The sequence below is a fragment of the Abramis brama genome, assembly GCF_963993115.1.
Source record: "Abramis brama genome assembly, chromosome: 7".
NCBI classification, from domain to species: domain Eukaryota; kingdom Metazoa; phylum Chordata; class Actinopteri; order Cypriniformes; family Leuciscidae; genus Abramis; species Abramis brama.
The window spans coordinates 23,959,567-23,978,364 of record NC_139969.1 but is presented as its reverse complement, the minus strand read 5'-3'; the positions used below and the strand labels follow the sequence as shown (position 1 = coordinate 23,978,364).

The following is an 18,798-nucleotide window of genomic DNA, read 5'->3' as shown; positions in this document are numbered from 1 at the left end:
TTGGGAGCCAAACTGGAATATCTCCATTCCTTCAGCCTCCAGTATGATATCTTAAACCTATGAGCTATAAACTGCTTTGTGGGCTGTTTAGAGGAATCACAAGACTTAGAATAGAAGACAACTCAAAGGAGACAATACAGAGAGACTTAACTCAGCACAACAGGGATCAGATGGTTGTTTGGGTCATGCAAAGCAGGCTCTTATGTGGGACTAGAGAGGATGCTCTATTCTCATCACAATTATGCCTTTATTGGCCGCAAATGGCCTGGCATATTTTCATGACACATTTGTGATTTAGTATGCGATTGAAGCATGACCCACTGAGATAGCCTACAATGGACCAAGCTGTTTACGGACCTGCACTGCTCCAGGCCACTTTATCTAGATATAGACAAGCCTTTGATATCAGCATAAATGTAAGATGTCTTCAAAGAAATCCAACTGAACTATTCTTTTGAAAAAATATTTCATGAACAAGCTCTATTTATATACAGGAGCAGTTTATGTGTCCTCAACAGTTACAAATGCTCATAATTTGGCTAAATCATTTTCGTTTTTAAATCTACCGTGAAAAAAAAAAACCTATAGCAAAATGTATTTAATGTATAAAATACAAGTATTTCATGTATACTACAAATTAACATATTTACTCATATCGCTGTTAGGTATAGGGGTCAGGTTAGGGCATTTAAAATATCATTAAACCTGATATAAAAACAAAAAGTCTATGACGTCCTCACTTATAAAGTCAAACAAACCAGTGTGTGTCTGTTACCCATCCGTTGTGGGGACCAAATGGATAGTAATAACAGATATTTTTGACCTTGTAGGGAAACTTTTTTGGTTAAAAACTGCTTATAATTCATTCTAAATTATGTTTTTTGAAAATATTTCTGTGAGGGTTGTGTTTAGGGTTGGGGATAGAAATACTGTTAAGAATCATTATGTTTATGGAAATCCCCCTTAAAACATCCCCCCTCCCTCTCTGTCTCTCTCTTTATGTGCTTTTTATATTTATTTATTTTACTAAGATTACAACTGACTTAGGGTCAGTGTTACCAGCTGGACTTTGACACTTGGAAGATCCCAATTGTGATTGAAACTCTTAAAAAGCAACTTTCAGTTTTGAACTTGATGCAACAGCAGATAAGAATACAAAATTGAAGTTGCATACTACTGATGTTTATTATTTTGACTCTAGAATAAACTGTAATTTAAATTTTACTACTTTGATTTTTTAAAATTAATGACTTCATTTATTTTATTCAAAAAAACTATGCTGCTCCACCAGCTAGACCAGCATAAACCAGCTGGACCAACATGGAATTAATGCTGGTTTATGCTAGGTTTCTCAGCAAGGCTGGAGTAACAAAGAGGCAGAATGGTATTTCTTTTATAAATGATATAAATGATAGCTAATATCGAGTAACTTACATTCTAGTAACAATATTGCCAATTACTCTTTCTGTTATTGCTCTGCTAATGAAAATAATTTCAAACAAAGACTGGAGGAGGCCAAATTCTGGTGAAGTGAATGTTTCAATGACTCAATCATAAAGATACTGTAGCTACCTACTACTTGGATATCGATGTATCCTACTGAAAGAATCACTGTAAAATCCCCACCACTAATGCGACGCACCAACTCAGGCAAGCAAAGTAATGCAAACAGTGAAAAGTTCAGGTCTGACTTTGTCACATGACCACACTAATCTCTCAACAATAGAAAAAGAAATGTATATTCAAGTCGCAATTGCTGCTATATAATTTTCCCTAATGCAATTCTGTTTTAGAAGATGGAGTGCTTTGAATACAAAGATAAAAACCAAGAACATTGTACATTTTGCCCAGGATTGTAAAAGAAATTGCAAAAACATTTATTACAGTTGGCTGTCTAATGGTGTAATCATTTGCAATCTTTGTGTGAGTGTGATCCTTTGTACCCTCTCTTACAAGTGTCATAGACATTGTTAGCCTAATCTGCAACATTCCTAGTGCCTCACGCTCAAATTCTTCTCATGACTTCCTTAGAAGCCGTAAACATGGAATGAGCAGAAAAACTGTTGTTCATTCCTCACATAGGTTTGTACTTTCTTGAGAATTATGGATTGCTCCATACAATCAAATTGACTTGTTTGCAAAATTGAAATCAATGCATGACATGGGAAGTGACAGGCGATAAAACACAATTATAGATGGAGTTGGGGCAGATCCCCTAAATAGTAGTTTCACTGGATCAGGAGAATGCCGTTTATTCATGTGAGTCCCTGCTTTAACCGGCCATGTGTGCCCCTGAGCAAATAGCTGCCCCCGCTACTGCTGATCCAGCACATAGTTCACACTCAGTGGTTTTGCCCACCAAGGTGATGGAGGGCATGAGGAAGAAGGATATATATAGATCCTAAAAAGTTTATGGGCATTTAAGGAAACCTTTTGACAAATGTAACTCAAATACAACTAAATAACTGTAGCACAAAACACACACTGTAAAAAAAAAAAAAAAAAGAGAGAGAGAGAGAGTAACTTTCAATCGAGCTTTAAAAAATTAGATGAACAAGTAGCCCTTTAGTTCCCTAAACTCAAAAATGCTCTTGTGACTTTTCAAAAATGAACCATTCAAAAATGGTTGGCTTTTTTAGTTTATTTAGTATTCTCTTAGCGTTCTCTCAATTTTCTCTTAGTAAGTGTGTGTGTGTGTGTGTGTGTGTGTGGCCTATATATATATACACACACACAAAAGTTTTTTAATGTTTTAGAATGAACTATCTTATGCTCGCCAAGTGCATGTACAGTATTTGATCAAAACTGTATTCAAATCAGCAATATTGCTTATTAAATATTATTACAAATTAAAACAACTGTTTTGTATTATTAGATATTTTAATTTATTTCACATCAGCGATTACTCCAGTCTTCAGTGTCTCATGATTCTTCAGAAATCTTCTTCTGATTTACTTCTCAAGTAACATTTCTTATTATCATTGCTAAAAACAATTGTGCTACTTAATATTTTTGTGGACCACAAAACACACCAAACTGTGTTACATAAATATCTTTCTGACCACACACACACACACACAGACAGATGTATTATAGACATCATTTTAGCTATCACATGCATGTTCCACAAAGTTAGTTCCTATAACACAATAACCATCTTGTTATCTTTAATGGTGCTTTTGTGGAAGGTCATATTACAAATGCTTATTTGTTTTGTACTTACACACATAATAAACACCTCATCTTTATTGCTGAGAAAACTGTCAGCTGAGTGACCTTGTTTTGTCACATTGAAAAAGAGTCATTGTGAAAAGGCACACAAGCAGACAATTTTTTACCACTGTGGAAGATTGTCCTTAAATACAAGTCATTTTAACTGATCATTTGAAAATGTGTGGGATAATTCCAACATCAACTTGAAAATATATTTTGCCCTACATATATTGTATTTTAGTAATGTAATACATCTGATCCACAACTCAGCTAAATATAGTTTATTAGCAGGGTATAGTTTGCCATCTGGTAATTATCTGAATCCAGATTATATAAGTAAGTGGTGTCTGACTTGTTGCCAAAACATTTTCTGAGAATTTACCCAGCTTTTTTTCCCATTTGGGTGATTCTGTTCAACTGGGTGAAGTTATGTGAGCAAAGGCTCTGTTTACATGCACCAACCTAGTTCTCTGTGTACTGTTACACTTCAGTGGATAAGAGGCACAAATACAGCCATTTTATGCAGGCTGATATTGACTTCAGTGTGCCATTATATAACGGAGGTTACATGGAAGTGAAATGAGAGTCATTCATCTTGTAACAGAAGTAATCTAAGGAAATAGTAAATAGGCCTGGTACAATACATCAACTAAGAAAAGACCTGCAAGACACCCTAAAATTATTACGCCGCTTTGTCAAACTGTGTTGCTTATGCAACAGGTCACCTCCTTCACTCAAGGTTCTTTGAAGGTTATGAGACATTTGCTGAATTATCGTTATCATTTCTGAACAATGATACAGCATTTGACCATACGGTTGTTATTAGTATTTAGAGATATCTGTATCCTTATTGTTCTCGTCATCTGTGTGAACAGGTCTTTAGTCTGCTGAAGCTCTACGATGGACAGTCTGAAATCTATAGTAACAAGAATCTTCCACTCCACTTGACTTGTATCTATCTATCTCGATAACATTGAATCAGTGAGTTGAACGTTAGAACTGATTCAATTCAATTTGTGAACAAATCATTCAGATCAGCTTTATGAACTGGATCAAATGATTCATTGAAAACATCCAAAAGAATGATTTGTTCATAAATTGGATGTCGCTAGATTTTCTGTCAATAACAACTTAATATTTGGTTTCTTCAATGTTATCATAAGACTTCAGAAGATTTAATAATATAGCGACACGTTGTAACAGCCACGTTTAATTATGTTTTTAGGGCTTTTTTTTGTCATTTGTACCTTGACGGCCCTCATTCATTTTTAATATATTGAAAAGAATGATCAGGATATTCCTTGTTTTGAGTTTAGAACAACATGAAGGTGAATAAATTCATCTTTCATTTTTTGATGAGCTATGCTTTTAATCTACATCATATCTGTGTGCTTTGTTTTGGCCATAGTTCCCCCTGACTTATTACATCCTCTTTACAACAATAGGAGCTGTTTAAAACATCAGCACAATCAAATCAGTCAAAAGACAATGCAAATGTTTAGTGAAGGCTGGCACAAATATGTGTTTTGAGTAATGGTGTGCATAGCGTGGGAATTATGGGAGGAATGTGAAGGGCATGACCAACAGCATATCACAGGAAACTCACAGAGCACATCCGGCGAGGACGAGAGGGGTAACAAAACATCAGCTTTAGAGTATCTGAAAGATGGTAATAACATCTGTGCTCTGTAAAAATCATCTAATTGATCAATAAGTTATGACAACATATGTGACCCTGGACCACAAAACCAGTCTTATGGGTAATTTTTTTTAAATTGATATTTATACATCATCTGAAAACTGAATATATAATCTTTCCATTGATGTATGGTTTGTTAGGATAGGACAATATTTGGCCGAGATACAACTATTTGAAAATCTGGAATCTGAGGGTACAGAAAAATCGAAATATTGAGAAAATCGCCTTTAAAGTTGTCCATTTCTATTGGCGATAGTGCTGCATCCATTCACAAAAATAAATGTTTTATATATTTAAGGTGGGAAATTTACAAAATATCTTCATGGAACATGATCTTTATTTAATATCCTAATGATTTTTGGCATAAAAGAAAAATCTATAATTTTGACCCATACAATGTTTTGTTGGCTATTGCCACAAATATACCCGTGCAACATAAGACTGGTTTTGTGATCCAGGGTCACATATGTTTTTACATTGCTTTAACTCATCAAAATAAGTTGTACAAGATTCAACTCAATTTTCAAGTCAGTTCAATGTAATGTGAGTTGAAATGACTTAAACATCCAAGTTGATACTTAAACATTTAAGGCAGCAACTTTTTTTTACAGTGAAGATTATCACTAAGACACCTGAGTCAAATTATTCTGTTGAATTAAAGAAAAAAAAACATGCCAAGACACTGACATATAAAAACCGCTGAATAGTAAATTATAATCTATTAGAAGTGTACCAAACTGTCCAAGCCATAGCAATTAAAAGACAGTTATATACAGATTAAAGAGTAGTAACTCAGAACGAACACATGACAGGTATGTGGAGAAATTACAAACATGTGGTTCCTGATAATACACTGTTTGTTTTTGCATAACTGTGGTACCATTCATTTGAAGTTATGCAGAATACGTGCCTCGTAACCTTTTATAGATCTATTCACATTCCTCTGTGCTGGCTTGCACAAGATTAGTCAGAGATGAGATAGAAGGCAGCTCTTACTGGGATTATTGTTATGCATTGCAACTAATATTCACTTTCTCATTCCAACAGATAGTTTGGTCATGGGGTTTCAAGCTAATTTAAAACAGGTGAACTACTTGACATTATTTTGGGAGTCATTCCAGTAAATGGAGGTCCAGGAACAGAAGTTCAATGCTTTCATTTGGGGTAACTTGGATTTTCCATGCTGCTATGCCTTAAATCTGCCAATAATTATCTTTCCAGCTGGAATAGATGTGCAGAACTGTGCAATATGCTGTATTGCAGTAATTATGAATGGAAAGGGGCCTTGGTACAAAAAGCTTGAGCAATCTGTGAGAATACTTGAAATTGTTACAGATCTCTTTTTGAGGTCTGAGGTCATGCCCTCTTTTTAAATAGACAAAAGAAAAAAAAGACTTGAAGCTGAATTTATGGTGGCAGCGATGAGGAAAAATTAGCATCAGGTGCATCCCATCACTCTTGCCAGCAGTGATCCATTCTTACACCCAAATGCTCCTGTTGTGAATCTGGAAGGGGTTGCCGATAAGACTGACTGTGACTGAATGGTAATTGGAATTTGTAGTTCAGGAAAATGAACAATGTGGATTTGCAAAAGTGAGACAAAATGTCAGCGCAGCAAAAGCGCAGCTGTGTCTAATACTGTCCTGCAGAGCTCAGCTCCAAGCCCAATTAAACACACCTGAACAGCTAATCAAGGTCATACTAGGCATACTAGAAACTTCCAGGCAGGTGTGTTGAGGCAAGTTGGAGCTGAACTCTGCAGGACAGTGGCCCTCCAGGACCGAGTTTGGACACCCCTGGCCTAGTGTGATTTATCTCTCTGGGCAATATCAATAAGTGTCATAGTTATGGAGTGTAACAAGGTTTAAGTCCCAGACAGCAACATAATGTCGGCCCAGATCCGGCCCACATCTGGTATGTGTGGAATCCACGTGTACCAGATGCGGGCCGGATCTGGGCCGACACTATGTTGCTATCAACGTTTTAAATTTGTTTTAAGTAAATGGAAAAAGTCAAATTAGCACATATAAACACGTCATCAGAGAAGAGATGAGATGTGCTTGCAAGAGGGAGGGGAAGTTATTTTGATTAAAGGGCACATCAATTAAGAAAAAAATGATTTCCACAGATAAATAATTTATAATAAATACGGCAATGTTCCATAAAAATAAGAATGGTCAGTTTTGATTTCATAGTGATATTAAGGTTATAGTTGAAAGTATTCTAACAAACGGTCCTAGGTCAAACGGTCTAAGAGTTATGAGCGATTTTGTACTTTTGGTTGCTGTAACGCCACCTATGGGCCAATCGAGGTCATACTCTGATAGGTTCTCCCCAAATTGAGGCCTACCATCTGGCCAGGTTTCAAGTCTCTAGGCCTTACGGTTTGGCCTGCACGATCAGTTTTACAAATCCTGACAAATAGAATGTCCTAAAAAAAAAAGCACACTTTGAATTTAAATTACACTAAACATTTCACAAATCTGTTTCAGAAATATTTTACTCTTTTCAATTTAAATTATATTTTCTTGTCATTGGGATGGAAGCTAAGAGATACCATAGTTTAGGTTCATTTGTCAACTTATTGTGCCCTTCTTTATTTCCTTAATATATCCACTGTATTGCTTTTAGGCAGAACTTTGGCACCAGTTTCAGACTTTAAAAATCAATGATATAGGACATGAAGGCTATAGAATGTCTTTGATATATATAAAGCAAGACTGAACGCTTAGACTAACACATCATAAACATGAAGTATCTTGGCACTGCAGGAGATAAAACAGAACCAGCTTTCAATGTATCCTGCAGTCTGTCTCATTGATGCATGCCGTCTGCGTCGCCAAATGTCTTCTCATATAAAAACATTTTCTTTCATGCTCCACTGAGATTTAGGGTCCACTGTAATACATTCCCCACTCCTTATTTGTTGGGCCTTAAAGAACAGGTATCCATAGCAACCCTGCAACATTCCAACAACGTCTGGCCCCTGGCCTGTCACAACACCATCTGCCCGAGAGCGAGCATTCACACACTTTAAAGACTGAGGTAGAAGAAAACATCGATAAACTGAGACTTCTGATAAATTCCCACTGCGCGGATCACTTCACTGTTTTTGTACGAAGCATTATGAAAGCAAACGAGAAGCTTTGCTCTGTGTTGACGTACATTATGCTCTGACATTAACAACAGCAAATTTCCAGGAGTCCCACATGGTTCTCATTAACATTCCAGCGCTCTTTTTCTTTCTCCTTCTCTTCCTCTCTCACTTTCCCACTCTCTTTTGTCTCCCGAGGAGGCCAAAAAGGAAAACTGACAGTGCTGGCTCTGGACCATGCATTCCATGGGATGTGTCAAAACCATTCTCTGAAGAGCACAGAAGGCCCACATAGGGGCACTTAGACACACACACACACACACACACACACACACACACACACACACGCACACACACGTGCGCACATGCAAGCATTCTTGAACATCTATCTTTGTGAGGACATTTATTGACACAGTGTAATCTCTAGCTCCTCACCCATCACAACTAAGTGCCTAACCTGAACCCTTAACCCTAAACCTACCCTTAACCTAATTATAACCTTGACCCTAAAACAAAGTCTTGACCCTCAAACAGGCCTTTAAAAGGGTCTCAGAAAGTGAGGGCCGGCTAAAATGTCCTCACTTTACTCTCTTTTTGTCCTCACTTCGATGGTCTAAAACTCAAACCTGTCCTCACAAAGATAGTTGTACAAATACACACACACACACAGAGAGAGAGATATAGACGACAGTGATGCAGAGATGGGAACTTGTTTTCCATGTTTGCTAGGTGAAAATCCATTTATTTATGCTTGAGCCATTGTCTCATATCTTGAGGTTATCACATGAATTTTAACATTACAGAACAATACATAATTCATCAAAATCCGGGTTTCATAATTATCTAGACCAGGAGGTCTTCAACCTTTTTCAGGCCAAGGACCTTTATAAAACTTATTCAGGGTAGTGAAATAATAATTTTTGAGGAGTGAAAAAAGGCTGTGAGAGACAGAAGTACGATGTGTGTTCAGTGTATTGTACTGTTGTTTAACAACACAGCAACTGTTTAGCAGATGAAACATCTTTCTAAAAGTCTCTCTTTTGACAAAATCTCCTTGAAACAGAACGTTTTTTTCTTTGAAAATATGACGTATTTATATTTGTACTGCGCATACCATTGTAGCATGCCATTGTAAGTCTATCCACCACAGCCTAATTTTCATCTGCGAAAAAATAAGTATGCTGTCTACCAAGACTAACATCCATGTAGTATAGTCATGTATTTACATACTTCATGACGCTTACAATGCAATGCCTTTATTATTGATGTACAGTACTTGAAATTAAAATGTTACATCATGTTTCATTTTAATGTAAAGTTGAACATTATCTTCTTAATTTTAGCTTTGGTTGAAGTTACATTTTGTATTGTATATATATATATTGTATTTGTTTTCACAAAAATTAGTTTGAGATCAAACAATAATTGGCATACACCCTGTGGTAGCAACTAACTTTTGAGATCTAGACCCAAAACATTATTGAAACAATGTGTTCTATTATTCATGTCAGTCCATCTAACACTGAGGAGGAATGCTGAGATTTGGGCACAGCAGAGATGAATTCGACTCGCTGAATCACTGGAAATAGCCTTGAGACTCAGAGAGAGGACGTGAAATGTTGTGGAAGGCCCACTGCAGGATCCCATCTATAGGGCTCTGAATTCATCAAGACAAATATACTGTTAGGCATCTCATCTGGGGCTTCAGGTATATACAGTTTCCATTGCTCACTTGCATGTATTCATTTATTTTTATACTGTTAAGAAGCGTGACTTCACCTCCCCCATTATAGAGTCCATTTCATCTCTGTTGAACAGCTGCTCTGATGGTGTTAAGCCCTGATCACTCATGTGCTGACTCACCTGTGGGAATAAAAAATACTGATTACATCTGTTAGGTTAGGAGACCCAAAAGTGTTATTTTAGTGTATATGAGATACCTGAAGACTCCTTGATGATGTTTCGCTTTCAGGGCCCCAACACCTGGAGCAATTCCTACATCTTGTCTTTCCACTGAAGAGACAATTAGGGGAGAGAGAGAGAGAGAGAGAGAGAGAGAGAGAGAGAGAGAGACTGAGCTTCATTCAAAGCATGATAGAATTCACAGTTATTCTATAATAAATAACAATACAATAAGATCAGTACTTTGAGAAGTTGCAGAGGGCATGATAACTCTGCAGGCACTGAGGGCAGGTGATCAGCTCTCCATGGATGAGATGACAAATTCCACAAGCCATCCTGATCCCAACCATTTGGCCATCCGAAGACTAACAAAGATTACATATAAAAATAGCTGAAATTGCCATCAACTCGTCAGAGATATATATGATTATAACGATTGGATTTATATGATTCAAATGATTGGAATGACATGAGGGTGTGTAAATAAGAACTTTAATTTTTTTAGGCTGAATAACGATACAAAATTTATTAGTGTCCACACCAAGATATGATTAAGCTCTGTTTATTACAAGAGTGCACTGCATTTTTGTTGTCTGCCACTTTAAATGCTTGAGCTCTTTAAAGTCGGGTGGTTTCTGATTGGCTGGCAACGTTTTTATGGTTCATCAGCTGGAAAAAAATCATTCTGAAAGTGATTCCAATTATCATTATTGTTATAGTTGTGATGTGGACGTCCACAGTCTCATTGAATTAGAATGATTATTAAATTATACATAATCATTATACATAATGATTATTATGTTACAGTTATCATCTTTGGTGTGAACAGGCCTTAAATGTCAGTGTATCTCTTATTGAGTCACATGGGAGTGTTACCATGGGTGGAGCTGTGACTGTGGAGAGTGAAGTGGAGGACAGAGAGGAGAAGAAGGAGAAGTCCACAGCAGAGCTGGAGCTTGTCTCTGTCACTGGAGGGTGAACTGTAGGCTAAAAGAGTAGCAGAGAAGTTACTACTACCATTAATAATAATCTTCCACCACTGCTCATCATATTGTACGTATATGTGTGACCGACTGTAATTCAAGTTCAGTTAGTTATTGCAAATGGGAAATTTTATTTTCAATCAATTTAATGGGAATCTTGTCACGTTTTACCGGCAATGGGTTGCATGTCTTGTCCTTCGCTCTGTTGCTTTGGCAAAGCTGACAGCGCCATGTACCACTGAAAACAAACACATTTCTGAAACTAGTGAGAGATGCACATCTCAGTGTTTCACACTATAATTATGATTATGATTTAATCAACATAAATTAGATGTGTGTTAGATAAATTAGTTATTTAGGGTAAAAAATATTTCTTATTTGTATGTTTCATTTGAACATTTTTATTAAGTTAGGTTATTGTAATATTGTAATAGTACTATTAATATTAATTGTATCAATAATAATATATTTCAATAATAGATACATCATCCTTAAAATTACATAACATTTTAAGGATTTATTAATAATATTTCAGATTTATTATTAACATTAATTGTATCAATAATAATAATATATTCACTATGTAATAGATTTTAAGTCATCCTCTAGCTCTTTTTGGAAGTTTGCTGAGGCCCACTAGTGGGTTCTGCCCCCCTGGGGGACTGTTCACTTTTAAACCTGGAAATAAACAGTTTTAAGACTTTTGTGACATTTAAAAATAAGAAACATAATAAAAAAAGAATAAATATTTCAGATTCTACACTATTTTGGGTTAATTATCAGTTAAGTAAATTTGTGACATCGAAAGTTCATTTAAAATTTGTGACATGAAATTAATTGAAACTCAGATCTTTATGCTAATACTATAATTTGCAATTATAAAATGCATCAAGTTAGACATTTTCACTAGTGCTTTTAGACTGCTGGATCGTATTTATTGTACACAGTCTCATATTTGAGATTTTTTTTGTTTTGAATTCATGCAGTTTATCAACACTGTTTTAAACTTCACAGAGAAAGACTAATGATGAGGTCAGCTCTAGGTTTGGTAGGGTCAGTGGCCTGTGTATCACATGACTGCTCTGTACCTGGGTATGGAGGCGAGGGGCGGCACCAGGCAGGTGAGGTGGAAGGCGCGAGGACACCCATCACAGCAGATGAGCTCCCCACCATCTTTACACACTGCACACTCATCATCATTATGCTCCACCTGAACATATGCATCACAAACATGATAAATAGTGAATTACCTACTGTACCCGGTTAACACGATGACAACTTATGCCTGAATAATATTTTTCATCTATTTCATCTGTATCTTTCATCTGTTTTTCATCTTGTATCTGTACTTTTCCATGAATCTTGGTCACCTACATCCATGACTCTGGTGCTTGGCTCTCCCTGCTGGTGACTATAGTTTTGTGCAGTCTGTGCCTTGTGCACTCCAGCTGTCTCATCCAGTTTACCAGAAGAGTAGAATTCTCCTCCAACCTTGATGCATTTTTTGGCACCTCCTGCAGGAAAGTGCAAATGAGACATCTGTGCTGCCAAAGTGGGCCGCCAAAGTGTTTACACTGCAAGGTTACACTATCAAAACACACGCTAAGAGCTAGCATTAGCGAATTAAAGGCTTTCATTACAGTCTGGCAATAGTGTGTAGTCAGTGTGCTGAGCTCACCAGACTCAATGACTTGCTGGATCAGAATCCCCTCTACTGTCCCGCAGCCAATGGGATGCTCACTGGCAGATACAGCCACGGCCCTCTGGACTGAGGTAGATACAGCCTGGACCCCTGCGTTTTGAGTCATATTTATTCATGCACAATCTCATTCATCTACTATAATATTTAGTCATCTAATGATACATTTTACTCAAGCATCAATTGCTTACCGTTTCCCACCGAGACCTGAGAAAGTGCTGCACCATCTGTCTTCCTCATTGGCTTGCCTTTGCTTCCTGGAACAGCAGATATTAAGTAATCAGGACTGGCGTGTTTGAAACCAGAAGCATCAAATTATACCCATTCAAACTCACATCTGGCATGTGTCAGATTCATTGGTTGCGTTAAAGTCATGTTGAAAAGAAAAAATGCAAGGTGGGATTTTGTCCCTTGAGAATTGAAAATGAAAAAATGACTGCAGTGGGAGACGAATTTCACCTAGTGAAAACTTTTGGTACTGCGGCCAACTAAAATTTTACAGAAAGCTCATTTTTTGAGATATCAGGCTAAAATTTTTAACACACCTTGTTTAGATTTTATCACAGTTTTAGAGTAAAACATGTTTTTGAAAATATATATTTCATATAAAAATGAACATTTTTCATAACAATAAACATAAAAAAATTTTATGTTCACTTTTTAAAACTTTTTAAAACTTCAGCAATAATTCGCCAAGTGTCATCTTTGAAAAGAGATCAAGCTTAAGTCTGTGCTATAAAGCATTCAAGATTTAAGACAGTTTAAGTTGGAAATTCAATTTTCAGGTCTATGCTCAAAAAGTGAATAAATGGATTATAAATACAGCGAAAATATAATTTAGTACCACAAAATCCCCAAAAAATGCAAAATATTAAATAAAAAACATTATCAAACTAAAATATAGTAAGGCATTGGTGAAATTATCAGTGAAACACAATCAAAGGGCGAAGTATTCACAGTCATATTAGATTAGTCCTTGATGTGCTTGATTATAACTATCTAATACCTCAGACAAGCTATTTCTAGACTTTTTCAAGGCGTTTGACACTCTTGAACACCCTTTTTTGTTTAAATCTTTGGCTTTGGTCCTTTATTTTAGTCATTTCTATGTTCTATAATGATATTTTCAGTAGTGTTTCCCTTAATTTAGGTTCATCACCCAGAATCCAAATTAAACGAGGAATCCGTCAGGGACGCCCTATTTCACCATTACTTTTTAATCTTGCAGTTGAATTAATGTCTTTGTTCATAAAACATTTTGAGGACATTGTAGGCATAGACATTCTTGGTAGGACCTTTACTATTAGCCAATTTGCAGACGACACTCTTTTATTTCTTAAAAATAAAGAGGTGCTTCCTAGTTATTGATAAAATTTCTATCTTTTCTAAGGCATCAGGCCTGACCCTAAACTTTAAAAAAGTGTGAATTAATGGCTATCCATAATTGTGATTTAGAAGATACAGAGGGCATTCCAGTGAAAAAGTACCAAGGGGTTATGATTACCAAAAATGTTGTTAATAGAGAACTTTCAAATTTTAACTCTAAAACAGAAAGTATGAAAAAGTCTTTAAATCACTGGTTATCTCAAGACCTATCTATATTGGGTAGAATCCTCTTGACTAAAATTGAGGGAATATCTAAACTTATATATCTATCCCATGCTTTATATACTACCCCAAAAGTAGTTAAATTGGTTAATTCAATTTTATTTAAATTTATATGGAAAAAGAGTACGAATATGGAGGCTTGACAGACATTGATTTTGAATCTCTTCTTGGTACATTCCGAATTAAGTGGCTGAAAGAGTGTTTAACAAAGTCACACTCAATATGGGACCATATTTCAAATCACATTTTTAAAAATATTGGTGGCCTTGAATTTGTGTTAAGGTGTGATCTTGATCTCTGTAAAATTCCTTTGAAGTTATCCAATTTTCATAAACAAGTAGGCTACTACTTTTTTTGGAAAATTATATTTACCCATAACTTCTCTCCTCACAACTGCACTCTTTGGAAAAATAGGGCTGTAGTTATTAATAGAAAATCTCTGTTCAAAAGTGATTGGTATAGTAAAGGCATTTTTTTTTTATTCATGATTTATTAGATGATAATGGGTATTTCTTGTGTCATAATGATTTCATTAACAAATATAGAATTACAATTAAAGGTTATGATATGCAATGCCATACCCACTGGATTGTTAAGAATAATCCACAGCTGTTTTTCTGATCCTTTATCTAGACCTGTTGTTTCTCTTCCCTCTTTAAAAATATGTAATATAGACTTCTTAGACAGTAAGTGCAAAAACAAACTTATTTACAAAGAACATAAACGTATTATCACTGGTGATTATCAGTGATATTTTCTGGGAGATGTCGATACCAGTGACGTGCGGTGATGTCTTAAAGAGGCTAGGCACTGAGTTATGAAAGCCAGATTACCTGATTTATTGTTTAGGCTAATAATACATAATAACAGTAAACATTACGCACAAGCGCGGCATATCAAGAAATGTACAAATCAGGATGTATATCGCGTGTATTATCTCTCTCTCTCTCTCTCTCTCACACACACACACACACACACACATGCACGCACGTCGCACACACACAAGCGCGGCACAGGCACACACCGGGCGGCCAAAAGTAAAAGTAAAATCACACACTGCTCAACTGAATATGAAGGCAAATGGCTTGCATTAATTCAACCATATTTATCAATTCAATATTAAGCCCAAAATAGTTTTTGACTCACCAATCGGTAGATTATTTGTAGCCTACATAAAATTATGTTTAAGATTTACCCAGTTAATGATTTATACAGAAACGATTTCATTTTGAGGTGGATCATTGTGGCTTTTGTTCTTCTTCTCCTGAAACGCTTGATCACCTATTCTTCTACTGTGAGGTTACTTCTAAATTTTGGTTTGATATACATAGCTGGTTGTTAGCAAAAATGGAAACAATTCCTCATATAACCCAACAAGATGTGCTCTTTTTTAAGTGTGATTTAAATTCACCCTTCTTTGATTATGTAAATTTTGTTTTATTGATGGGTAAATTTAATATTCATACTTGTAAATGGAAAAAAAATGTAAGCCCTCCTTTAATATATTTCTATGTGATTTTGTTAAAATGTTTCAGAGTTTCAAATGTTTCAAAAAAACATAATAGAAAGTCTGAAACTCCATGTTTCTCTCTGTCCAAATATTTACTATTTTGGTATATTTTTCTTTGATGTCTATATCGGCTACCTGTTTGTCTTCATCCTTGCTCCTCTTTCTCTTTTTTTTCTCATTTCTTCTCAAAGTCAAACTGTGTTAGTCTCAATGGAAGTGTCTTACTTGGTTGAATTCCCTGTCTTGTTATGTACATTCTGCATCGTTTCGAACGCAAAACCAGAACCGAGGTTAGGCTACAAAAGACTGTTTTTCTGTTACAAAAGACTGATTCGTCACTCAGTCTAGTTTAAATGTTAGCCTTACGTGAACATTTAACTTTTGCTCGACCAAACGGGAAGTTTTTGAGTAGCAGCGTGACAACAGTGAATCTGCATCAAACGCGAACCAATTCTTTTGCTGAAGGACTACAAAGAGCCTCTGATTCACAGAACAGAGATCAGGTGCAGTTTACCCGTACAGTGAACAAAGCTGCTGATTTAAATCCATATAAATATTTGTAACACCAATTGTCTTGACAACGTTCATAATTCAATAGTAGGCGACAGTTCATAACATCACCGTAAGTGACAACGTAAAATTGACTGGTTAATTGATTCGAACGTCATGAATCGCACTTCTCAACATTATTGGGCCTGTAAGTAGTAGCCTAATAACAGTGAAAACGGAAGCAGGTTTTATAATAAATAATTATCGGTTGCAATTTTGTTTGGTTAATCCATTAAACTAAACGAAAATTGCACTGACTATCAAATTATTGTAGGAAGAAGTGCCAGGAATGACACCCCTAGTTGCACCATTTTGGTATGACCTGAACCTGAGTGATAAGTTCCTGTGTGTGCTGGTGTCCATTACCTGAGCTGGAGGTTATGGCTTTCTTGGTGTGGTGATGGGACCGATGGGTCAGGTGTTTTTCGGCCACCGGTCTCTTTCTGCCTGACTGGCTGCGGACCCAGCGTGTCCCAGTGTGTCTGGCCACCTGCTTTAACCCTGCCAAATAATATTATCATCACTTAAACTGTCATTATCCTCCAACACAGTTATTGTTTGCCAGGCTTGTGCACTGTACCTTTGGGGAGGTTCATAAACAGGGTTTCCAGTTTTGGGTAACAATCCTTATTGTACTCTTTACAGAGATTGCTCCAGAAAGCCTGGAGGACAGTAGCGTCTTGGTCCAGTAGCAAAGTGAGCAGTGAGTAGACAGCTTTGTGGATCCCATCCTTTTTCTTTCGCTCTAAAGTCTCCTTATAAGTCGGTGATAGTATTAGTTTGTTGTTTTAGCATTTCAGGAACTAACTACGACTGTACAAACATCCAACTAAAACATGAAGACATTCTTCACATTATGCATGCTGACTTGAAATAGTGCTTTTGTATGAAAATGTTCACCCTCAGGATCTGTTCAGAGATGATGTCTTGATCCGCCAGCCCATACAGCAGTGGGAAAGGATCGTGGATTGCCATGGCGATCTCAGTCCTACATGCTCGTAGCTGTGAGCGCAGGTCAGACTCTCCGTAACCTTCCACCCTAGACATGCTTGCACATGTGGAGTCCTGTAGTATAGACCACAACTAAACTCACACTGAACTTCTGGTCCTGATGTTCTGAGAGCACTAAATATTTGGATATTAATTTGAATCGATTCAATTATGTTTTATCACATACATGGATCAGATCAGGGAGGACCCCTTATTGGATAAAGATGGAGAAGGGAACCCTTGTTACATATTATAAATTGAAGTGTTGTATTTAAACTGACCAATAATTAATTCTAATACAGTTGGTTATCTTATTTTAAAATGTCCTTGTTACAGTATAAGTATACATTTAAATACTGAGTAATATTAATTAACTACATGTACTTAGTACATAATTAGGATTAGGGTTTGGTTTAGGATTACTCGCTTGCAATTATGCATAATTTACTAGAGTAATTACATGTAAGGTGTGTAAGTAACAGGGACACAGTAAAATAAAGTGTTACCATACATTTTAATGTGTAGAGAAGATTGAAGTAAACTTAAATTAATAAATGTTGTATTTTGGTTTTACCTTTTTATTTTTCTCAAAAAAAAGAGAGATTAAACAGTAATTGTGAATACTGTTGCAGACCCCTGAGAGTCACAGACCCCTATCTTAAATAATTAAAAACTATCAGTCATCTTTCAACCTTTAGAAATAATGGTACATATAGATTTTTTTTGCCTGATATTAAACACACTAAAAATGAACATAGTACTTACAACAGATGCTGGCGATGAGGACTAGAGATACCTGTAATCTCCTAGCTGCTTTCCTTTTATTTGGTGTGATGGGTGTCAGTGATTGACGTGCCTTATTTCTGGTGGATAAATGGCTCTTGTGCTCTTGGCCTCTAGGGGCCATTGATTCATAAGACCTTTAGTCCTGCTGTGATAAGTGGTGACATTGAATTTCTATTTACAGTTAAAACACTAACTCGCACCTTGTAGGTTGTATAAAAATACCTGACCCTCATTTGTTCGCATTTATGCTCATTTGTGCGGTATGGCTTGGAAAGTCCACAGTTGGGCAAGAAACGATTTCTCAATCATGTGAGCCATCTACTTTTAGTCACCTGTCTCTCCTGAGGACTATAGTTCCCATGCCAAGGGGAATCCCAGTCTCTGTGCATCTCAATAAATGTACTGGATGTGGATTAGCCATTAAAGGGATAGTTCACCCAAAAATGAAAATTCTGACATGATTTACTCACCCTCTTTCTTCTGCTGAACACAAAAGAAGATATAATGAAAAATGTGTGTAACAAGACAGTTGACGGTAGCCATTGACTTCTATAGTATTTTTTTTTCCAACTATGGAAGTCAATGGGTGCCGTCAACTGTCTGGTTACAAACATTCTTCATAATATCTTCTTTTGTGTTCAACAGAAGAAAGAAACTCATACAGGTTTGGAACAACTTGAGGGTGAGTAAATGATGACACAATTTTCACTTTTCGGTGAACTATACCTTTAATGCAGCATTTGTAATGTTGTGTGGGAATTCTTA

General features: G+C 36.3%; 1 protein-coding gene across 2 annotated transcripts; it reads right to left on the bottom strand.

Annotated features, from left to right (window-relative positions):
- Window positions 1-8,742: 8,742 nt before the first annotated feature.
- aire (autoimmune regulator) lies at window positions 8,743-18,567 on the bottom strand. Of its 2 annotated transcripts, none has more exons than XM_084120734.1 (13): window positions 17,158-18,567; window positions 16,838-17,012; window positions 16,624-16,758; window positions 12,782-12,847; window positions 12,570-12,683; window positions 12,266-12,405; window positions 11,980-12,101; window positions 11,063-11,129; window positions 10,785-10,895; window positions 10,152-10,273; window positions 9,947-10,019; window positions 9,786-9,869; window positions 8,743-9,663 (listed from the first exon to the last, which is right to left on the bottom strand). In XM_084120734.1, exons 1-13 carry the CDS (start codon window positions 17,302-17,304, stop codon window positions 9,583-9,585), a joined length of 1,437 nt encoding a protein of 478 aa, XP_083976860.1. In that variant the 5' UTR covers window positions 17,305-18,567; the 3' UTR covers window positions 8,743-9,582. The 2 variants fall into 2 exon arrangements, with proteins under 2 accessions (XP_083976860.1, XP_083976861.1); XM_084120735.1 differs by having other exon boundaries at window positions 16,838-17,009.
- Window positions 18,568-18,798: the final 231 nt, after the last annotated feature.

Excerpts from the sequence above, each read along its gene's own strand:
- aire (XM_084120734.1), bottom strand. The coding sequence starts at position 17,304 with ATGTCTAGGGTGGAAGGTTACGGAGAGTCTGACCTGCGCTCACAGCTA. Across the intron at positions 12,406-12,569 it reads CCAGCAAGTCATTGAGTCTG|GAGGTGCCAAAAAATGCATC; the intron begins GTGAGCTCAGCA and ends ACTTTCCTGCAG. Across the intron at positions 9,664-9,785 it reads TGGACTCTATAATGGGGGAG|AGCCCTATAGATGGGATCCT; the intron begins GTGAAGTCACGC and ends TGATGAATTCAG.